We start from the raw sequence: 25,446 nt of genomic DNA on the forward strand, positions 1-25,446 counted from the left end.
TCTTACATCAACTAGAGAAATATAAAAAATAGTAAACAAAATGAGAATAACATTTATTACTTGTCTTTGTTGTGTTTAAGTCGCACCACAGATAGGTCCATTTATTATCAGCGATGGCCCAGCAAACTGGGGTGACACAGTTTCAGCAACTTGCTCAATCGTTAAAGGAGATTTTCCCATGGAAATTATTTGGCTATTTAACGGTGAACGTGTAGGCTTGAAAAACTCAGACGTAATAGTAACAGCAATTAATAAACATATGAGCGCAATTAGTATAGAATCAGTTGCAGCGAGACATGCAGGAGAATATACATGTGTGGCAAAAAACAGAGCCGGAAACACCAGTCACTCTACTATATTATCTGTCAATGGTACCTAATAGTGAATATATATTGTGCACGTTCATTCGAGTAAACAACTGCGTATAAAAGATTTTTAATACCGATGTAATAATAATGATCCTGCACAATCGTAAGTTAAAAATTGCTAAAATGCCCTCGCACTGAATGTATGGAGGGCAAAAAGCTTTTGTCTTATTATGCTTTAAAATTTTCCTTAAGTCCTATTTCCTTTTCATATTCGCAATCATATTCATGTATATTATTTAATTTATTTGCCTAAAATTTCCAAACATATTGTATTTATATAGGCTAAATTTATTTCATCGTCTTTGACAAACATATTTTTAGTGAAGTGATTGCCTGAACGTGCAGAAAGTTTATTATTCTCGAATAACGTTCGAAATACAGTCGAACCTCGGACACTGTCACCCATCGGGATCGGGCGTATCGGACATTGTAAGCTCAAGTGGACTTACCCCTCAGCCAATCGGCGTCGAGTTACAGGATCGTATCGTTACGATGTTTGGCTGGTGCCCCTGATAGTATACTAATGTTATGGTACATTTTTTTTTTTAAATTTTACAATAATTAAAACAGATTTTTACAATTTCATTTTTACAATTTCATTTTTACTTGCATTTGCTGATGCCGAAATGATATTGTAATTAATAACTTTAGAATTGAATATTGTACACATCCACTAGCCAGAAAAACAAAATATGCCAGCATAGTTCGACTTAACAAGGTTTTCTTAGGTTATTTATGACGTGAATAAACATTGTTCCTTTTATTGATTTCTTTTTTAAATAAATATTATACTATGTACTAAAGCTAAATGCATGCTATTTATAAGAAATCCTTATCGCTATAATAATGTTTTTACTTAAAATTCTTCGGGCGAAAAGTTCTAATAAATGTGGATTGTTTTAATTGCTAGTATAAAAAACGAGTTCGACCAGATGTTTTCTCTTACCTCAATAATGTTAAGAACAGAGAGTTAGTGTAATAACTTCATAAATATATATTGCATTATTATTGCACAAATCAATAAAAAAAACCTCCAACGTCAACGTAATTTACCCTACAACCTGCATTATCTCGACTGCTTGCGCTTCAGCTAGTGTAAACGACTTCAGACATTTCAAAGCCCGGTAAAGTTAAAATATAAAATTTCAATTAGGAAAAATTTAAATTGCACTTTTCACTTAACTTATTGTGCAAAACTAAGTACATATGTACTACATATCTCAGAGAAGGGGCTTCGAGGATGCGACGGCACTGGGCTAATCACCTGATTCTTACAGTATCCGCGAAACAGCTGATGACAGTGTCCGAGGTTCGACTGTATACGAATTTTCCATATGATCAATTATTGCTTACAGTTGCACCACAAATAGCACCATTTACTATTGGGGAAGAGCCAGCAAATTGGGGAGAACAAATTTCGGTAATTTGTAGTGTACTAAAAGGGGATAGTCCAATAGAGATAACATGGAGTCTAAACAGTGAACATATAACTCCTCAAACTCATCCGGACATATCAATATCAAGAACGGGAAGAATGATTTCACTTCTTAGTATTGACTCTGTAACTGCACGTCATGCTGGCGAATATACTTGCGTGGCTAGTAATATGGCAGGATCTATCAGCCGAACTGCAGATTTAGCAGTAACTGGTATATAACAACAGCACCAAACAATTTTGTATTTCTATGATATACAACCTGCTTATGTCCTCCTTTTACTCCTCAACAGTGTCAAGGCTCTGGTATTTCTCAATCAATTTCTAGATTATTCGATCTATAGTACGCTTTTTTCACGCAGTTGCACCGCAGATTGCGCCGTTTTCTTTTGGAGAGGAACCAGTGAATGCAGGTGACATGGCATCAGTTCAGTGTGCTGTAACGAAAGGGGATTTGCCTTTAGAAGTATCTTGGATGTTTGTTAATCGTCCAATAGTATCTGATCAGCGCGACATAATTACGATTAACTCCGGAAATCGTCATAAACAGTTGACTATAGAGGTCGTTAGTGCAAGGCATGCTGGTGAATATGCCTGCGTTGCATCAAACTCTGCAGGTTCAGTCTCGAGATCGGCCTTACTTGCCGTCAATGGTACTTTATTATTTTGACAACTTATACTACTTATAGGATCCGAATCAAACCAAAACCAATCCTAAAACTTCTTTAAATCCTTTTCAATCCATGCAATGAATTGGAATGAATTCGACACCAAAATGAAAATACCTCTCAATCCTTTTTAAACCGTTCAGCCAACTGTTAACGCCATGCGGTGTAATATATTAGTAATTTATGGTCAATTTCGATAACTATTTAAAACCTCTCCACTGAGCCTGGATTACTTAGGATTCAGTCAGATGGGAACCCTTGGTTAGTGTTTGGAGTAATTCGGATTCAGGCTAATAGGAATCTTTCGTTCGATATTGGATTAGTTCTGATTCAGTCAGGTAGGTCTCCATGTTTCAATTTCGGCTTAGCTCCAATTGAAATTCATTGGTTATGATACAGATATTAAAATAACACTCATTCGGGCAGAATATTCAGCAAAGTTATGAAGAGCTCTCTTCTTATAGTTTAAGAGAAATTCTATAAGTGAGGCAGTGTTAGCTTGGAGCGCTTTTTGAAAAGTTGACAAAATATTCTAAATTTTCGCATGTCTACATTCATCACTTTTTGGGGAAAAGTTCCCCGGTGAAATTATACAGTTTTACTAATTCGATGTCTACATTTCACAAGTTATTACTTGTATTATTTATTTTTCTGTTCGTAGTTGCGCCCCAAATAGCATTTTTTTCATTTGGAGAAGAGCCTGCAAATGCGGGTGATACTGTATCGATACAGTGTACAGTATCTAAAGGAGATTTTCCTTTGGATATTGCCTGGATGTTTCAAGGCCATCTAATACAATCTGATCAGGAAGATATGATTGTATTTCATTCTGGTAAACGCATCAAGCAACTGACTATAGAAACCGTGGCAGCAAGACACGCAGGAGAGTACACATGTATGGCATCAAACGCAGCTGGTTCCGTTTCGCATTCAGACACACTTGAAGTTAACGGTACTTTTGTACCTTACGAACTATAATTACCTCCTAATTGTTCTTGCTTTTCCTATATCCGTCCTCAAGTCTTTTATCAATAATTAGTTAATTTCGGCTCCACGTCGGACTACTTTAATCGTGTTCATCGAAAAAATGATTTCGAAAATATTAAAATAAATCAACTTTATTAATTCTGTCATAGTGTTTATTTTTACTGGTTGTTGCAATATGGTTTAATCAAAATTTGAAAAATAAATATTCTTATTATCACAAACTTTTGCTACAGAACGACTATACGTTCTATACTCTGTGTTATGTGCGATAAATATATACATCTTATAATCCTCATTTAATAAATTGATCTACTGCTGATTAGTTACAGAAACTGATTTGAATAGCTATGCTTGAAGTGAATGGTATAAATTAGATTGATCTCTACTGTTTTCCCACCTAATATTCCATCCTTAGCCTTTTTAAAAATCCTCACCCCTCATGCAAGATGACAAAATAGATACATTGCGATAGCAGAATACTGGACCATTATTTATACGGGATTGAACAAAATATCTCAGGAGATGACAAATTCAGTGGTTAAAATACCTTTCTTTATTTTATAGTTGCGCCACAAATAGCATCATTTTGTTTTGGAGAAGAGCCTGTCAACGCGGGTGACATTGCATCAGTTCAGTGTGCTGTGCTGAAGGGACACTTTCCAAGCGGGGGATTGGAACCCCCGAAAATTCTTGAAAACTGTACATAATATACATATACTCTCCTGCACACCGCTGCCCCTCCCCCGAAATTTATTCCTGCTCTTTATCCCCACTCGAAAAATGGATATCTGACAATGTCTTACGTGTGTGACCTCCAGCTAATCATTGGTTATTAAAGATTCAATAATAAATTACGTGATTACCCTTTTCTAATAAAAGAAGATTGAAGGTGAAGGAATGTAGGTGCGTGGTTTCTAACTCATCTGACTCGGTTTCGTGATCAGCTATTCTCGAAGTCAAAGGTACTTCAATTCCTTACATAATACACTTTCTTTAGCGCCATCAATATTACGGTCATGATGCGTGCCCATAGGTTTGATTTACCATGATTGGCAGGGAGCCAATGTCATTTTCATGGACGGCATGTTCTCCCAGGGGGGCCAATGGTGCTTGTTTAACCTATTTTTAAGTTGAATGTATCATTTCAACTTTAGCATATCGCAGACCCATTTTGAGCCAAGGCATTACTAATGATATGAGCAGAGCGTGCCATCCACACCCCGAGTTTTCCTCATCATCGGTACTCTCGGAGATGTAAAGCCTCCACTGCTTCGTAGCCTGAGAAGTATCTCTGTATGTCAACGAATTACCGAGGCACGTATGGGGGAAATGCAGAACATGAGATGGCACCCTCTCCCGGTGAAATTCCGCAAGTAGTGAATATGTATTTAAATATATATTGAGATTTTATCGTAAAGTCAACCGCGGAATTTCACCGGGACCCACCATCACCACTGAACATTTCAAAGCTACTGGGAGAATAAACTATTTCTCGCTGAGTTATCGCGCCCTTTCAGCGATCTCCCTGTTTCTATCAAAAATCAACCCAAGCCCATCGAGGTAGAGGCTTTTTGAAGAGAGGTATACAAGATCCCGAAAACATTTGAGTTAAAAGAAGATACTGATAATATTATCCGTTTCAATGAGTTTTGCGACAAACTTATAACAACTGAGGATCAATATCGATCAATCACTGATAAAGGGGTGAAAAGAGCACTCAGGGGTATGTAGAACATTTCTGCTGCAAGACTAAATGATATCAAGAACTTCTGCTGGAAGAAGTTTACTTCTACTCACCAAAATTTGGCCCAGATTTTTACCTCATATTCAAAGTCGGAAACACCCATTCCGCAGTGAATGGTATTAAGATGCACTGTACTCTTACCGAAGAAAAGTGACCTGTCCAACCCAAGGAACTACAGGCCCACAACTTGTCTGAACACGCTGTATAAGATCTTTACAGCTATCCTGAATAACACGATTTTCCCAACATTTGACCATCTTTGGAGAGAAATTTAGGAACAATGTAGCTCGAAGAAAGGTTGTCTATCGAAGGCTTTGATACATTACTGTAAAGCTTTTAATTCAGCCTTCCATATACTTACCATCTATCTGTTCATTTATTATCTCATCTGAAAAACATCATATGACAACGAACAGCGTCACCTTGCAGAAGGGCGTTTTCTGGGCGATACCATGAGCTCTCCCCTCTTTTGTATTACACTTCTCCACTGTCTCGCACTGCGCAATTCTTATGGACACCTCTGCAGCGAGTCTAGCGATCGCGAGCCATCATCAACCATCATCGATCACTACTTTATTTTACATGGATGACATGAAGAACAATGCTTCAGGAGCCAAGCAGTTTAAACACACTCTAATGATCGTCGTGATATACAAACGAGAGATTGGTATATACTCTGAATTAAACAAGTGTGCTAAAATTCATCTAAAGCAAGGACAAATTGGTAGCTCTCCGAAATAGATACAAGTTTCTCATTTGACAGATTTGATTTTTCCATCTATCGACTTTGAATAAGCTATCTTCGACTAACATGCTTGCCCTTCCGATTCTACTCGATTCATTTGAAGTAGTTCCATGGACGAAGTACAAGCTCATGGCTTCTGGAATTGCCACTTATAAGATTATTTATATGCGAAAGAGCTTGTATGTAAATTTGTCTGTTCCGCACTTATACATCCCATGACGTAAAGGCGCGAGCAGACTTATAAATCCCCAGTGTCTTTATAACCGAATTATCGTAGGTACAGTTCTCATAGTCGCAAATGGAAGAGATCCTCTCCTGAAAATCGGGAGGAATCTCGAAATGATTAGCGAAGAAACTATTTTTTACAAAGCTGCGGAGCAGATGGCCGAGATACTTGGACTATATTTGAAAAGCTTTTCAGCAAGATAATGCACGGATATTTTTACAGAAATGTGAAGGATCAATCATCGTCGATGGAGCTAGCATTTGCTTTTAGCACTGGACTTAATTCAGGCACAGAGAGTTTCATTTTCCCATGCTAGGATGGTGTCATTTGCACCTTATTATGTCACGGCCATATTTTACATTAAAAAATCCCCAGCGATATGTGCAGAGCGTGTCATGCAGATTTTCAGTAACTATGGTATATATTATCCGGGTGTCCTACTCACACGGGAATGACGTTATGATTACAGGCATGATTCGGCCCTATGAGTGCTTTATCTTTACAAGTTGCAGACAATAGCCTCCATTGTACACTTAAGGCATGACATCTTTCTCCTTGACTTCGAGAAACGAACTATTGTAATCGAATTCTCGGCTCCAGCCGGCAACCCTCACCTTAGAAGGGAGCTGCGGCTACTGTACTGAATTTTTCGCCTAAATTGATTGTCCTTGTGATCGGTGTCCTTGGTTAAGTAAATTCACTGCTTAAGATACACGAGAGTTTCACCAGGCTGCCATTGTGATTTCGTAGTGCCCGGAGACCACCGCACGAGAGACTGATCTACGTGTAATTGATTTGGCAGTAACAACGGCACAATAAGAACTAGGACTCTAAATAATAATCACTCTTTTCTGAGTACGAAATAAATATATAAACAATTTTTTTAGTATTTTCCATTGAATTTAAAATATTTTATTTCTTGCAAATTTATGGAACTATGTCGACGATATTGTTCATTATATAGATAATGTATTGCAAAAAATGTTGTGAATACAGACTTTTTTCAACAGACTTCTAAAATACGTAATAGCATTGGATTAATGCAAACTTTTATAACTCTAATTTTTCTAACCTAAAAGTATTGGTTATAATTTACATTATTTAGAAACTAATTTTTCTTAACAGGCCGTAAAACTTTGCCGGTTGCAAAAAGAAAATTAACTTGCATAACCTAATAGACATAGCTTATTTTGTTTATTTTAAAAAGCTCTCTTATTCGTCATTTCCATGCTCGTGAAGAGGACACGTCGCGCTTCAGCACTGAAAAAAGAGTGATTACTACTTACAATTCTGGCACTTACGGTACCGTTGCTAATACCAGATACGAAAAAGCGTTCCGTGACTGTTGGCTGTTGACATCATTTACTGTGGTTCTATTGTGAGCCAGTGTCATTTTTATGAATGATAATTGGTCCTGAGAAAACCCTGATGTGGTTGTTTAACCTATTTCTTATTTATATATTATTAATTACCAATACTCTTGTCAAAGTGCAAAATTTATTATAGGCACATAAAATGAAAACAGTCTGTTTTAAAACCTAATTCGTTCACGTGCACAAGTTAAAAATTGAAAGTTTTGTTGTTTTATTTAATTTTGTACCACTTTACTTTCAAAAATGTTCGAATTCCTATTAGATATTTTCATTAATCGTACCGATCTTAATGTTTTTTTTTATACGATTGATTATGATGAGTTGCATATATTTCTTGCAATACATCAAAACCCGTTTTCTAAGAACGTTGAAATTAATATTAAGTATTGATATATCCAAGATGTTTGATTATCCAACCAAAAATTTAAAAAATTTAAGTAATTTCTGTCTATGGAGTTTGATTATGAAAATTTTCATTAATTTTCCCTTACCTGGATTAACCGACAACAACGGGAATTATTTGAAATAGGTTAACTTCAATTTCTCAGATTTGGTCACTGAATTTCTGCAGCAATCAACGACTACATACATTTCTTCTCTTTCTTCATAGTCGCGCCACAAATAGAGCAATTCACTTTCGGAGAAAAACCTGCCAACGCGGGCAACACGGCGTCAGTGCAATGTGTTGTGATCGAAGGAGACCTTCCGTTAGACATAATATGGATGTTTGAAAGGCAAATAATAGAGTCTGATCGTAGTGACATACTGGTATCTACTATTGGAAAACGAATTAAACAATTGACCATCGAAGCAGTTTCAGCTAGGCATGCTGGAGAGTATACATGCGTTGCTTCAAATGAACCTGGATCGATTGCTAGATCAGCTATGCTTATCGTCAATGGTATCCGCAATCTTCAATATTGCAACTATTTAATATTTTTGTTGCGCATAAATCCAATCTTGATTAGGATGTTTTTTTGTTGATACTAATGTTCTATTGTGCATGCTTTTTATAGTTTTACATACACTATTCCCTTCTTTGTCAATTCGTCTACAAAGTAATGTTTTATATTCATTACCAGAAATATTTTTGACTTGTTTCCAATATTTGATAGAAAACTTATTTAGGATGACGAGTATCTAGACGGATTGTTTATTTTCATAGTTGGACCAGAATTATCGCCGTTTTCATTTGGTGAAGACCCTGCAAGCGCAGGCAATATGGCTTCAGTTCAGTGTGCAGTAATAAAGGGAGATTTACCTTTAGAAATAACTTGGATGTTTGAAGGTCGACCGATAGAATCTGATAGTACAAACATTATATTAGGGCCGGGAAAGCGACTCAAACATTTAACCATTGAGTCGGTTGCCGTTAGTCACGCTGGAGAATACACGTGTGTTGCATCAAACGTCGCTGGATCGGTTGCGCGGTCATCTATACTTAAAGTCAATGGTACACAAATGACTCTTGCATTACGGGCCGCTCTTTAACACTTTAATATTCCTTATTACTCCCTTACCTATGCATACCATGGTATGATTCGATTCATTCAACTTTGAGTTACTGCTCTCATAGGTGTATAATGTGATATCTTTTTATTAATTTCGGTAGTTCTACGTCTAATAGCGTGTCAATGTCCACGACGACCTTCTTACGTATCCATGGTACTAATTTAATTTATGTATTTATCAGATTTCCGTACATTGTGCACAGCCAGCTTAAATTTGAAATGCATTAAATTGCATTGCTCTCAATTTAAAGTCGAGGGTGGTTCTTCAGACAAATTTTCTGTGGTAAAAATCATACAGGCTTCTCAGTATTATCGGTATGATTTATAACTCGTTTGTCGAATTGATTGCAAGCAGCAGATACCTGAAAAAAATGTCATATCGCATGATGTATTTTCTTTTCTTAGTTACACCACAAATTGCATCCTTTTCGTTTGGAGAAGAACCAGTTAATGCGGGTGATGTAGCAATGGTACAGTGTGCGGTCATTAAAGGAGATTTCCCTTTGGAAATAATTTGGATGATTGGAGATAGCCAGATTCCAGCAGACCAACTTGACATGGCCGTAACTGATTCTGGTAAACGTGCAAAACAACTGACAATCGAAACTGTAAGAGCTAGACACGCCGGAGAGTACACGTGTGTGGCAACAAACATTGCTGGATCAGTCTCCCGATCAGCGTTACTTGAAGTTAATGGTATATGCCATACTTTCAATTAACATTTATTTTCATTAAACCCATAACAGTGAAACATCCTTCAACTTCAATCCTGGAATAATGACCTTTTGGCTACGTTCGTAATATCGATTATTTTTTGTAGCACGGCCGGTTAGCAAAAAAACCGGATTATCAAAGTATTTAATATTCTGAAATTTCAGTTAGATGCCTTAATTACATGAAAAACATTGTCAGGAGCAAAAGTTTAGTTTCTTCTACGTTTCTTTTCATAGTATCGCCACAAATAGCACCTTTTACTTTCGGGGACGGACCCGTGAACGCCGGTGAAGTTGCATTAATACAGTGCTCTGTGACCAAGGGCGACTTTCCGTTGGAAATTACTTGGGTGTTTGAAGGCCGTTCTATAGAATCTGATGACCATAATGTATTAGTGTCGGATGCTGGGAAACGAGTTAAACAATTGATAATCGAAACTGTTGCGGATAGACATGCTGGAGAATACACTTGTGTTGCATCCAATGCAGCTGGATCAGTTTCGCGAATAGCAGTGCTCGAAGTCAATGGTATTATTATTGGTTTCTCTTAACCCGCTTAGCCTTTGTCTTACTTTCCTATCTACCTCAAAAGTCCCAATCCTAGTTCCTCTTTTCCCTTAGAGATTTCTTTATTAAGGTTGTTGTTATTTAAACAAATTTTAATATGTAGGTCCTCAAAAGGAATAAAACGTGATTCGTTGGCTAAAGGAGTTTTCTTTGAAATGCAAATGGCTAGGCCATGAAAATAAATTCAATTTATTTGCATTATGTAATTCTGCGTTTTTTACTCTTCTTGTCATAGTTGCACCACAGATAGCTCCTTTCGCTTTTGGAGAGGAACCCGTAAACCCAGATGATATAATTTTAATGCAGTGTGCTGTAATGGAAGCAGATGTTCCTCTAGAAATGGAATGGTTCTTTCAGGGTCGTAAAATAGAACCGACCTATTTGGACGTAATCATATCAGACTGCAGTAAACATGCTAAGCAATTAGCCATTTAGTCATTTGCAGCAAAACATGCTGGCGAATATACTTGTGTGCTTTAAACTGCGCTGGATCGACATGAAAATCTGCAATACTTAACGTGAATGTTACTTAATCATAAAGTCAAATGCCTATTCTATTTCCCTGCAATTTCCTTTTCCGTCGTACACTTTATTATATTTGTGTTCGGTGTAGTTTCTGTTAGTTCTTTTTCATTGAAACATCTCTTATTAGATCATTTTGATTCTAGTAATGCCAAAGTTATTGCCCTTCTCATTTGGCGAGGAACCACTAAACTCTGGTCAAGTTGTAACTGTACCTTGCGCTGTTGTGGAAGGAGATCAACCTTTAAAGCTACGTTGGACTCTAAACAACCACGTTATTTCACCACATTCCGGAATTTCTATTTTGGATCTCGGGGGACGTGGTGCCATATTAAGCATAGGATCAGTTCAAGCCTCTCATGCCGGAACTTATACTTGTGTTGCGGAAAATATTGCTGGAAGGCATGAACTGTCATCAGAACTTATAGTCAACGGTGCTTAATCTCAACTGCTTACATACTTTGGCCCCTTTAATCTTTCCTTTCCTTCGACTTCCTTCACTTTCTCAAATCTACAGTTGAGTTTTGGATCATTTTCTGTCATGGCCTATGTATCAAAGATGATACACATATTTTCGTTTTGAAATGTAAGGATTAAAGTACAAAATGGACTTAATAAGAATTTTTATCGACAAAGCGAAATATAGATCCAGATGATCAAATTCAGATTACAGCAATGGGGAACAGAATCTCCTTTATGATGATACCGTCCGTTAGAGGCGAACATGCTGGAGAGTACGTTTGCATCGCCGACAATGTTGCCGGTCAAGCTAAGCATAGTTCTCACCTCAAAGTTAACGGTACATCTACCGAAAACTTTCTAGAATCATGCTTTGTCGTGAAAAATGAGAATCCTAGCTATGAACAAACCAACAATGACATTGTTTGACAATTTGATGAAAACAATCTGAATGATAGTTACTATTAATAAGTTTTGGTCACTTTAATATTGCAACGAATTTTCCGAAGACAATTGGTTTGTTTAAAAAGGGAAACATTACCTTAAACTGCAGAGTAGTTTGCATTGGCACAGTTGTGACGCTAATTTGTTGACTATTCTTTATCTAGTCCGGTTATGAAATTTGTATCTTGAACTTCCTGATTAATACTTATGTACTGCCTAATCTTCTGAAACTCTATTAAGTATTTTTTAAATTCAGGTGTATAATAAGTTAGTAAGATGCTAGTATGAGTGTCAGCGCATTGAGCTGAAAAAACGATGCTAGTCTATACTTCCATGCGAATCCACATAAAGTTTATTTATTGTATTTCTCAGTGCTGATTCCTGTCCATGTCCTATTCTGCTTCCTTTTCATCTTATCTATAAAAATTACAATTCTTTTTAAAAAGTGATTAAAAGTAGATGTTAATAAAAAAGAGAATTAGACCAATAAGTCATCTTGAGGGACTTCTTTTTTCATCAAAAATCCGCCTGGTTAATTCATGATCTTTTCGTACTTGGTAGCTGCTTCATTGCGTTTCAGTGCAACCACGTATTCGTCCATTTCATTTTGGCGATCAACCGATTTACGCAGGACAAGCGGCTCAGTTACCTTGCATGGTACCTGTCGGCGATCTACCAATAAACTTCAGCTGGACATTACAGGGCAACCCTTTGTTAGAAATCATGGGGTACAGCATTGGAAAACTAGGACCACGAACTAGTGTCCTACTCATTGAAACAGTAACACCTGACCATGGTGGAACTTACGCGTGTGTTGCTAATAATCCATCAGGGAAAACGGTGCACGAAGCAACTTTGCGAGTACACGGTTAGGGCGAAACACCGAATGATTATGGCTGATGCCTCCAGAAAGCTATTTGCTTTCGTCTTATGAAATCGCTTCTGGACGATAGTATAATTTGTCCCCTTTTTGTTTTGTTCCTGTTGAAGAAAATCAACCATGCAGGAAGTTTCAGAAATCAATCGATTTTACAAATTTCCTCAGTTCCAAGAGATTTTTAATGTGAATTAATATTAACCGCATCACGATTATTATCAATAAAGTAACATATTAAAAATATCTGATATAAATTAATTCCAAATCAATCCGAACAATTTCTCCAGTTCAAATGAATCCAAGGCTCATCCAGAATAACTTTCAAATTCAACTCAAACCGAAACAAAGCCGTTAAAAAAACTTTTCAATACCATAAAGTCATAAATGCCATATAATACCATAAATCACACATAAAAAAGTGGTATTTTATGATAACTTGTCGGACATTTATGGTAACTTTTCCGACCTTGCATTAGGTCGAATTCATTCAGATAAAAATATCTTGGATTTAATCGGATACAATTCCTATATTCTTTTGACGGATTTACTTGTAATGAAACTGGTGCGTTCGGAAACAGACTTTGGAATAAAATGGATTCAAACGAAATGAAAAAAGACAATAGCAATTAAGTTACTAAGTTGCCTGTTTATTTAGGATGTTTACGAAATCTTGCGTCGTAGTAAATATCTCTAGGGTCCGAAAATGTACTGTTTTCCTCTTGAAATTAAATTAATTATTATTTTCGAAATAAAATATATAATTAGAATATCGGATTCAAAACTTAATAAATTAAATTATTAATATTATTTCATTTTCAAATCTGATCAACGTTTAAAAATGATCTAGATGATCTAGATGATCCGGAAAAATGACATTAGAGAACTTCCAGACTATTTTAACATTGACGAACCACAGTTTAACAACATTTCACAGGAAGACTAGTAATAAATTCGAAGCTTTCTAGTTTTTATACATTGAAATCTCACTTTAAATGTAAAAAGATGTAAATTTGAAATGCAAAATCGATATGTTAAAGGAATTAGTACAAAATTATCTCTTGGTTTCTGTCGATTTTCTCAATAGGTTTCCCTCTAACTTCATTCTCATTTGGTTGCTCTTTCAATACTGCAGATATACAACCTTACAATGAAACAGCGATCGCATTATTATATTGTTGACGTGTTGTGTATGACTTGATATATTAACACGTTTTAAATAAATACCGCTTGATTTTATACTTTTGATCGAGTTGCTGATTGTACATACATATGAATAAGGAAGTGACTTGATGTGCGTGAATTTGTTTGAAGCATTCTTATACATATTTACAAAGATCCAGACATTCTTACAGATGGCATAGCTCTAAAATTCGATTGTCGCTGCATCGTGTAAAGCTATTTCTATTTCGCTATCTCTTACATCTTCTATTTTTGGTATATGTGCGCTCTTATCCGTATCCTTTTCTCCTTTATAAGTTCCGATTCTATCTATGTTTGAATCTGTATAGAATTAGAATTTGTTAGCTTTACGCCATTATGATTGGCTTTAGGTGGTTAATTGAGTATTTCCAATCTACAAATGGCATTACTTTTAAAAAGTATTTCCTTCTTGCAGAATTTGTCATCGTTCGAAAAGGCAGGGCCAAATTTGGATCTTGAATTGACTCAAAATTCTTAGGCGTGCAGTGCGTGGAGTCGACTAATCTCGCTTTCACCAATCCCAATCCTATCCTTGTCTATCATTCTGAACCTGATACCAAAAAAAAACCCACCACACTTCTCAAGTCCACTTCACTTTTTATAAATGTTTCTCTATAGATATTAGTTACTATCCGCATGCATCTCAATATTCTCCAAGCTTCACTTGCGATTATGCATGACAGTCTGTGATGATTAGGAAAGCTATTCCCTAATGGGTGAGGATTCAATGAGCAAAATCATGATCTAATTAAATTGAATTAACTTATATATTTTTTGAGTTATCATTCTTTTTATTAGATTCACGTTTTTTTGTTTTCTAAGTTGAAATATATAAATATAACGGATTTGTTGATAATAATTGGTCTCGTTAATCATTGGCACATATGTATATTTAAACTTAAAATATTTGTTAACTACTTCAAGTTTTGAGAATAGCTTTCCATATTGTATAGTTTGCATGACAATCTATCCTTAATTCGAGTGGGTCACCATATTTTTTTGCCGTAGATCACTGTCCTTTGTAGATTAATATTGACATGTTTACGTATTTAAGGAAAGTGCATCTAAATAATACAATTAATTTTAGCAAAACTCTTTTTTTTTTTAAGAAGACATTATTTTGAAGATAATCATTTTTCGATATTGGTATGAAGAAATAAATAAATTGGCAACAAGTAAAAATAACATTGGCATACTGTCTCAGTCATTACTAAGATTTATTCAAATAGATTTAAACAGTATTTAATATTTTTCATTCAATGCATTTTATAGATGCACTTCCCTTATTTGTATCGAGGGCGAGTCTATTGGAAAAATTGTACATAAAAATGTGTTAAATGTTGTCACAGGTCTGTAACTGATATTGAGCAAATATTGATTTAATTTAAAATGAGAAGAACTTTAGACATCTTTACTCATTTTTAATGTTTGCTAAATAAATATAAATAAAAATGTAATAAGAGAGGACCTTTTGTCTTTTACATTGGAAACAATTTAAAGAGCTAATGAAGTTAGTAAATTAAAGAATCATGCCACATTTAAAAGCCTTAAAACTTATATGATGAAAAAAGACTTTTCCCTCTTGATACGAATTTGAAGAGTATTGCTTTTTGGTCTGAAATTTCAGTATGTGAGAATGTTCAGAATAATAAACTTAATTTATTAATTCATGTAGTACCTCCTCGCTGGATCCTTGAGCCAACGGATAAAGCTTTTGCTCAGGGCTCCGATGCAAGAGTGGAATGCAAAGCTGACGGTTTTCCCAAGCCTCAAGTAACTTGGAAGAGGGCTGCAGGTGAAATATACTGCTTAATTATTTCAATTTTTTATGTTTCTATGTAAAACTGTGAGTAAGGAATATCAATCTAAAGATTTTTTCAAGTTTACAAATATTTTCTAGTAAAATTATTCAAGAAGTTTTTAAAGACGAAATTCCTCTTTGTCTGATTTATATTTTTTAATGAGTACTATTACACCAAATTGTAGGAGACATGCCTGGCGATTACACCGACTTGAAATTAAATAATCCCGACATAAGCGTTGAGGATGGAACTTTGTCGATAAATAATATACAGAAGACAAACGAGGGCTATTACCTTTGTGAAGCTGTAAATGGAATAGGGTCTGGACTTTCAGCCGTGATACTCTTATCGGTGCAAGGTATGTGTATTCGTTAATTAGGAATTTTTTATGAATTATATTACATAGAGCGGCCGCAGGACCCGAAAACTGAGAAAGTACCGGGAAACTGGGAATTTTGTTTTTGCATTTTAACTACTACCTTCTACATTTTATTATACATATCTTAAGAGTGCCTATATGTTCAATGAGATTTTAAATGTAATATAGTTAAAATTTTTAATTTTACTGTTCAGCGCCACCTCACTTTGAAATCAAACTGCGAAATCAGACTGCTCGCCGAGGAGAACCAGCCGTATTGCAATGCGAAGCGCAAGGAGAAAAACCCATTGGCATTCTCTGGAATATGAATAACAAAAGATTGGACCCTAAAAGCGACTCGCGTTACACGATTCGAGAAGAGATACTGGCTAATGGCGTTTTGTCTGATTTAAGTATTAAGAGGACAGAGAGAAGCGATTCTGCACTTTTCACCTGCGTTGCTACAAATGCATTCGGCAGCGATGACACGAGTATCAATATGATTGTTCAAGGTAAATAAAAAGTTCCTTATTCGTGCATGTACAAATTATTGACAATTGTTCATTTTACACATACAAGTGTAACTGATACAATTAAACTACTTCGGTATGCTTCTGGTGTACATATTTGCATTTTTTGCGCGCATTATTATAAAATACTATGTATATTACAGAGGTTCCCGAAGTTCCCTATGGTTTAAAAGTTTTGGATAAATCTGGACGATCAGTGCAACTTTCGTGGGCAGCACCTTACGACGGAAACAGTTTAATCAAGCGATACGTTATTGAATATAAAATCAGTAAGGGTTCCTGGGAAAGTGATATTGATAGAGTAGTAGTTCCAGGATCTCAGCAGAATGTTGCCGGTGTTTTTAATCTTAAACCAGCTACTACGTATCATCTGAGAATAGTTGCTGAAAATGAAATTGGAACTTCGGATCCGTCGGACACCGTAACAATTATCACGGCTGAAGAAGTTCCTTCTGGTCCACCAAGCTCCGTCAGAGTTGAAGCTCTTGATCAGCATACCCTAAAAGTAAGTTTAATAGATTTACTAGGTGTATGTCTTATGCCCGAAACATGATAAAAATAAACTAAACATTGATCTTCACTCCACTTAGGTAACATGGAAACCACCTACGCGTGAAGACTGGAATGGAGAAATATTGGGTTATTATGTGGGGTATAGACTCTCATCTTCTGAAAAACCTTACATGTTTGAGACGGTTGAATTTTCGAAGGAAGACGGAAAAGAACATCACTTGCAAATAACGAATCTTAAAACTTATACACAGTATAGTGTTGTGGTTCAAGCTTTCAACAAAGTTGGCTCAGGTCCCATGAGTGAGGAAAAAAGACAGCATACAGCGGAAGGCGTACCAGAGCAACCACCACATGATACTACGTGCACGACCCTTACATCACAAACAATTAGAGTTTCATGGTCTTCGCCACCACTGAGTGCTGCTAATGGTGTTATTACTGGATACAAGGTTAGCATAAAATAAAAGAATGACTAATTTTCCTAAAAACTAATAAATTACCGTCGTTAAAATAATTTTCTAAAGAAGTGAATAAGAAAATGTTATAGATCAACTGGTGATTATTTAAATTAGTAGTAGTAATTTATTTTGTATTAGATTTACCTCGGAAAATAGCGTTTCACTAAACAAACTAAAAAATGTGCTTAAATTTTCTCCAGTATCATAAACTTTATTTTTTAACGAGAAAACAATGCGTCGATAAACGGACTATGTATATACTTGAGTTTTTTCTCATAGCATTTACTCGTCGATCGTTCTCTTTTCTTCAATATGGCCATTCCACATTTGCAAAGGTTAGAATATCTATCATTAACATGATGATAAGCTAACAAAACTTCCTTATTTTTTATGTGCACAAAGGGTTCTTGAAATATAATAGGCTAAAATCTCCTAGATTTTTACATCTTGTTTGGCTCGAATCTAATTGAGGCATTCCTCAGGAGAATAAGGGGTCATGTGTCACATTTTTCTCTATTTTGGGCTATTAATAGTTAGAAAAATGAAATAAAAAAATGCTTTAGACAGTTTTCATTCGTAATGTATAGTAATTTCATTTAACAAAATAACAACTGTTAATTAATTTATTTTTTATTTAAAGAACAAAATTTATTTGTCACTTTTAAACTGTTGTTCGCGAGATATTTTTTTCAAACAAATTTCAAATACACTTTGGTATGTTTTAAAGAGCATCAAGAATTTAGGCGCTACCATTATTTTTCATTTTTTAGAACATCTTCGAAGTTTTTGATCCGCGGTCTTACAATCTGTTCGATCACTGTATCGCACGATGGTAATTTAACAACTTCAATGATAATTTGGTCAATAATACAAGATAATGGGATTATTTATTAATTGCCTTTGGGTATTACCTAAAAATAGCCTTTGAGTATTATTTGTGAACTGTTTTTGATTGTTTTTTTGAAATCATATTGTGTTAAAATTGGTTTTGGCGTTGGTTGGAATTTGATCATTGTTGAATAAGGCTTCTTCATTTGGATGCTATGTGTCAAATCTTTCCACATAATTGATATGATATCTTGGCATGTGATATCAACTTCATTACTTAGTATTTTATTTACTGTTACTTCATTGGGTTAGGGCTAGTTTTTCTTTTTTTCTTAGTTTTTTTGTTGCGGCAATTGATATTTTTATATCTAATGTGCTGTTAATTGTTCTGTTAAGGGTTCCTGTTTTAGGTAAGTGTTTATAATTTATTGCCGTCGAGATATATTTGAGTCGTTTAATTCGTCTTTCTATGAATTTTCAGTGACTGTCGAAATTACTCTAGTTAGATCGTCGATATTAAAATTTGTGATTTTCACATCGTTGTCGAAGGTTTCGTTTGGAAAGTTATTTGAATTGCAGGAGATAATGAAAATTTTTATCTCGGGAATTTTCCCAAATTGTTAATTACAACAAATGTCGCCTTGTGATAATTATTTCTAAAATTTTAAAAATTAATAGGCTAGATCCTTTATGAAAAACGTTCGGAAACGTCCGCCGACGTATTGCCAGTACAGAACCAGTACAAGGCAGCATTGTGAAGCGTTACCAGTCAGTACTGGCCCCGTACTGCGACTCCGTCAATATGTACTACTATCGGCGAGAAAACTATAGGCATCTGCCTTTGAAGCTTAACAAATCAGTCAAAAAAATGCTAGCGAAACAAAAAAACAGTCATATAAAAGCTGGAAGTGTTCTACGTAAAAGAGCTTGAAGAGGTTTATGTAAAAAAAATTTGGTACTTAAAAGACTGAAAAATGTAAAAAAAACTAAGGATTTTCGGGTACATTTAAGAACAGTCAAGTTTAGAGCATTATTTCTTATACAAGGAGCAATGGGTAAAATTTGAAAAAATTCTTGAGTATGAGAAAAACTATTGTGAACCAGTTGTAGTTGAGAAATTTAAAAAATAATAAAATTGTTGCTTAAAAGTACAAAAATGTGCAACTATATTATCTTCAGTTCTAATACAGATATTCAAGCGATTCAAACTGCAAACTGTAATGGATAGACTCTGTATTTATTTGCAATCACCCGCAAGGATGTGTTAGTCTTATTTTTTGTGAAAATCGCGATATTTTTTGACATTTTTTGTTGTTGTAAAACAAGTGACAGAACGCAGAGAGGGCCCGTTTTTTTTAATGCCGACCGCTCGCCCCTTTCTTCGACTCGTGGCCAGGTGCCATCCAAGCATTCAGAACCAGGGGTCGAAGAATGGCACAAGCGGTCGGCAGTGAAACAAAAAACGCCCCCCCCCCCCTCCCCTGCTTTCTGTCACTTGTTTTCCAAAAAAAAAAAATGTCTAAAAATATCGCGGATGTTCACAAAAATAAGACTAACACATCCTTACGGGCGATTGAAAATAAATACAGAGCCTATCCATTACAGTTTGCAGTTTAAATCGCTTGAATATCTGTATTAGAACTTAAGATAATATAGTTGCACATCTTTGTAGTTTTAAGCAACAATTTTTATTATTTTTTAAATTTCTCAACTGCAACTGGTTCAAAACAGTTTTCCTCATACTCATAAATTTTTTCAAATTTTTCCCTTCGCCCCTTGTATAAGAAGTAATGCTCTAAACTTGACTGTTCTTTAGTGTACCCGAAAATCCTGACTTTTTTTTACATTATTCAATCTGCTAAGCATGAAATTTATTTTATATTAACGTCTTCAAGCTCATTTACGTAGAACACTTTCAGCTTTTATATGACTGTTTTTTTCGTTGCGCTAGCATTTTTTTTGACTGATTTGGTAAGCTTCAAAAGCAGATGCCTATAGTTTTCTTGCCGATAGTAGGCTTGCACTGCGCTATTGGTGTATTTACATTGGTGTATGTGGTATGCCTGGATTCCTAAGTAAATAAGGTAGAAGGAATATTTTTCAAATTTTAATTATTCATATTGATATTAAAAACATACTTGGTCAAAGTTACCCTGCTTTTTAAGAATAATTTCACGGCTTGTAACGATTATTTAACAATAAAAAAATAAGATTCTTATATTAAAAACGACTTTTCCTAGTAGAATGAGAAATTGCCATCGATATTTATATTTAATATCAAGTATATTTCGAAATTATCTTTATCACATGTTTCGATCAGTTGAAAATTGAAAAAGAACATTTTCAACGTCTCAAACTTTGTTTCGACTCCTTACGGTTAGTTATTGAAAAACTATTGTTAACAATTATTACTTGTGCGGTATGCTTGGATTCGTAAAATAATCAGGAACCTGGTATTAAGCGTTAAATTCAGAAAAATTAAGAATTTGTATTCCTATGAATACGCGATTTTTCCTCCGTCTAAAAATCACCCAACGGGAACAGAACAAGCGAAAATCTTATTCCCCTCAATCAACTTATTAGTAGAATTTAGCGAAAGCATTTATTTAACCTATGTTTTATTATTAAATCTTTCTATAACCTATAAATTCAAAAAATATTCAAATTTATATTTATTTAAATTTTAATTATTTATTTAAACGTCTTAAAAAATCCATCAAAGAAATCTATTATATGTGTGAATTAAAATAATTCTAACTCTAGAGAGGCAGATTTGAATTGATAAAATTAAATTTTTTAAACTTATATTCCACATGAAGGAACTAAAACAATTTATTACACATATTTTGTGAACTTATTAGAATTAATTAAATAATCTTAAAATATGAACACTTTTGGGGAATAGAAGACATCTCTATGAGGTTATCTGTCGGTACAATTACAAGGAAGAAAACACGTTCTCTTTTGGGGACTAGGAACCTATGCGGATGAGATTGAAAATATTGACCGATTTTTATCAACCTTTTTTGTTTGATTTACTCAGAATAATATAACGATGCTAATGCAGTATATTAAAATTGTATTAATTAATATTACACAAAATTCGGATTTTTCTCCGCCGTGTCTAATTTCAAACAATGGGAAGGTCTCGCGAGGCCAAAAACCGTCCGCTCGACAAACTACCACCCGCCCCTTTTTTTCTAAAAATATTCCAACTATGATTGGCTGTCAACATTTTTTTTCACTAACAAGCTCCACCCCTTTGGGTGTGCTTATCATATTTCTGTCTCTCTCGCACACGCAACTCAGAGTTCCCACGCTAGTACACAGCCCTCTTAAGGAATGACAAGGTTCAAGTAATTTTTGTGTAATACTCGGAATAATAATAAAAACTTGATAAATTGTTTTGAAACATATAAAAGGATTTACTGAAATTTTAATTTTAATACAGAACGTTGTTGTTTTAAATATGAAAAGTTTTAAATAAATCTAATATATACCAGAAAATGTATTTAATAAAGTTAGAGAAATTTTAAAACGCATGATTCATATTTTTAAACGTACCCCCCCCCCCCCTGTGTAGAGTAGCCCCTATGGAATATTCATATTGTCATAGTTCAAATTTCAAAAAAGTGTAATCCAGATTTTATCAGAAATTCATTGTTTGTAAGTCTGAACTCATGAAACATTAAAATTTGTGGTGTCAAAAAAATCCATACCTTTTTCCATTTCGCGTCGGTGTAATGAGTCAAACGCCACCTTTAAATCCACGAACATTGCTATCATTTTGTCCCTTTTTCCCTTTTAATCCTCTTATTTACTAGATAGTTCAGAAGATATATATTGTCCATCACCCCCATTCCTTTTCTGAACCCTGCCTGATTCAGTGGCTCTATCTTTTTTCCCACAAATTCTTTCTTCAATCTCTTCGACAAAATAGTTACATATACTTTATACAGTGTTGAGATCCGCGTCACATCCCCATCATTTTTAACCTCCTCTCCTTTGCCTTTCTTCACTATTGGTGTCACTACTCCTTCTGTCCATAACTCTGACCACCCCTCTCCTCTCCATACTCTATTACACATAATCCATGCCCATTCCTTTAGTTCTGTCTCTCCATATTTAAATACTTCATTTGAAATCTCATCTGTATCAGGTGCCTTTCCATCATTCATTATTCCTAACACATTGACTATTTCTTCCCTTGTTATGTCTTCTTCCTCATCTCGTTCTCTACCAAATTTTCCTCCCTTCCTAACTTTTCTCTCTACTCCTCCTAGCAAATCCAAAAAATATTTTCCCCATTCTACCATTTTAACATCTTGGTTAACTCTTTTTCTTCTTTTTCTGTTTCTACCCTACCGAAAAGAATCTCTAAGTATATACTAAAAATTCTTTAGATCAGAGAAACTCGAGAGAAATTCTCCGCAGGCACTCAGGTAGATATATTTTTATGGTCCAGGTAGTTCTTTAAATGTTTTAAAGGCTTTAAAATGTCCTTTTCGGAATTGAAATAGCAGTACGATCATAAATAACATGCAGAGAGTCTGAAATTGAAATAAGAATTCGATCATAAATAACAAGCAGAGAGGCTATATCAATAGAGTAGCCGACACTCAAGGGTCCTTTGTTAAGCTTCCGGATTAAAATTTAGAAGTAGATTTTTTTTAATTTCATAGTTAACAGCCTAAAACATAATAATTCGGAATCTATGGGTTTCGATGACTTCAGATATCTAACTTTTTTTTTTAAATGCTTAAAATTGGAATTAATACAACGTTTCTCGTAAATGGAATGAGATACGCCAAAAAAGACAACATTTTTTAATTCAACTAGAAAATTTTATATTAGTATATAAGTTATAATTATAAATAAGTATAATGAGAAAATTCATCGAATTAAAAAAAAGTGTTAATAATTTGAAGAGAAATTTAAAAAGGGAGAGCGGATTAGCCACGACCAACTACTGTAAATAACTCTGCCCGCCCGGTACGTGACGAATACAAAAGGATCATTATATTACCGTCGCACTACTCTTAAAAAGACCACTAAAAGTATCTTTAAAAGGAGTCAAATCTCTCAGACTATCTCCGAGAGTATATTGTTTCAAAACGACTCTGCTTATAGACTAAAATGGGCCAGGCTATTTCGCTAGAGAAATCTCAGAGATTTCTTATGGTAGGGTACTTATAACCTTCAAACCTCTTCTTTCGTCCTAGCCTTCTCCGTCTGTTCCTCAAACCTTTTATTCTCTTTCTCTTTCTTTTGATCATACAACTCAGTATACTCCTGTTTTCTCTTATATTCTTCTCCATTACTTTTTTCTTTACTCAAATTTCTTAATTCCTTTCTGACCTTCTTTTTCTCTTTACAATCTTCATCCCATCCACTTCTATTCCCCTTTTTACTAACTTCATTTTTGTTAGTGCACTCTAATCCCCTTTTTATTTGTTCTATAATTTTTTATAGCTCATCGTCCACTTTTCCCTCCCCCATTTTGATATTTCTGACCTTTTCTCTAAACTGTTCTTTTCCTTTCCTTAACCAATCCCCTTTTCTTACACTTTTTAACTTTACTACTTTTTTATTCATATTGCTTTTACTTTTTTCTCCCTCTAATTTCACTATTAAGTTGAAGTGATCCGAATCAATATAATCTCCAACCTTTCTTCATCCCAATTCCATCATACTTCGTCTAGCTGTATTCTCCCATACTTAACCCATGTTCTTCTTCCCTTCTTTCTTTTCTCTTCCGGTATTTTCCTAGATTTATACTGCATCTTCCTTTCTACCCATGTCAAATCATCCTCTATTCTTACCGAGCTTTCATATAATATCCTCTGTGTCATCACTTTCCTCTTGTGTTCCGATTTCTTTAATTTCACCAGTATCATTCTTTCCCCTCTTCGCTTTTCCTTTCTACATTTCGCACTTCCTCTATATCTACCTTAGCATGAATCCTTTTTAGTACTTCATCCACCTCTCTTTTTATTATTATCTTCCTACTTCTCTAGTTTTTGCTCCAATGGCTGCATCCTCTTTTCTAATTGTTTCCGAACTTCTTTCCATTTCTTTATTTCTTTCCTAAGTTCAGCCATTTACCGCCATTTCCTCTTTTATTGGATCTTTAGTTTCATCTACGTTCCTTCTAGTCCCCTTACTATTCTCATCGTTCTCTACAAAACTATGCTTTTCTGGCGGCGATCTGAACACTTTCTTCCTTTTGATAAAAGCCCCAATCGATCCCACGCTTTTTTCTCTGAATCTTTCCTTCTCTACCGTTTTCCTGTAATTTCTCCTGGCCTTCCTTTCTTTGATCTCTCCTTTCGGTGTACTATAAACTTCCTGCTCTCAATCCATTTTTTCTCGATGTTACTCGCTCCACTCGCCATGTATCCAATTCAAACGCTTCGAAAATTTTCGTGAGGTTTATTTTAATAGGAGAAAAGGACTTGTTTTCGTAAAATTGAATTTTTAAATTTTAATTTAGAGAAAAGATTTAATGAAATTATTAATATTCAATTTAATTTAGAGCAGAACTTAGAAAAATTTTCTGAAATTTATATTTTTTATAATATAGAGAAGAACTTTAAAAAACTTGCTGAAATTTATATTTTTTAATAATAAAATAATCAAATGAAAACCTGCGCTACTTTCTCTTTTTTTATTCTAAATTTGTTAAAAAAAAGAAAGCAGGAATTGAAGAAAAAGCAAAGACGAAAGGTAGAGAAAGTATTATTAATATCAAGTTTACAGGCGTGAAATGTGTCAGTCTTGTGTAAATTTGTTTCATTAAAAATATATTTGCGTAATATGGAACTGCGAAATGGAAAAAAAAGGAAAACACTTTACTGGCGAGATTTAAAATAGAATAGAGAAAGAAAGATGGGATGGCACTAGTTAATGTGCAAATTTATCGTAGATTTACTTGATCGTTGCTTGAAATAGAATCTCTCTCTATCTCTTTGATTAAAATGAATTGATGTTCACTGCTCTTTTTCATTAACATTGCTTCAATAACTTCGCGATATACATTCGCGTATCAGATGGCGCTGTTGGCAATGTCCGATCGCACGAAATGATTTGACTGATCACCGCACACGCTCCGCAGATCT

General features: G+C 34.8%; 1 protein-coding gene across 4 annotated transcripts in view; it reads left to right on the forward strand.

Moving 5' to 3' along the window:
• Nucleotides 1-25,446, forward strand: part of LOC117182071 (Down syndrome cell adhesion molecule-like protein Dscam2) — a 292,904-nt gene that overhangs the window by 222,373 nt on the left and 45,085 nt on the right. For all 4 annotated transcript variants that reach the window (XM_033375097.1, XM_033375094.1, XM_033375095.1 and 1 more), the window contains 5 exons: nt 15,515-15,634; nt 15,826-15,999; nt 16,215-16,511; nt 16,673-17,034; nt 17,120-17,491. In XM_033375097.1, coding sequence (XP_033230988.1) covers nt 15,515-15,634; nt 15,826-15,999; nt 16,215-16,511; nt 16,673-17,034; nt 17,120-17,491 — 1,325 coding nt within the window. The remainder of the gene's footprint in view (nt 1-15,514; nt 15,635-15,825; nt 16,000-16,214; nt 16,512-16,672; nt 17,035-17,119; nt 17,492-25,446) is intronic.

The sequence above is a fragment of the Belonocnema kinseyi genome, chromosome 10 (assembly GCF_010883055.1).
Source record: "Belonocnema kinseyi isolate 2016_QV_RU_SX_M_011 chromosome 10, B_treatae_v1, whole genome shotgun sequence".
NCBI lineage: Eukaryota > Metazoa > Arthropoda > Insecta > Hymenoptera > Cynipidae > Belonocnema > Belonocnema kinseyi.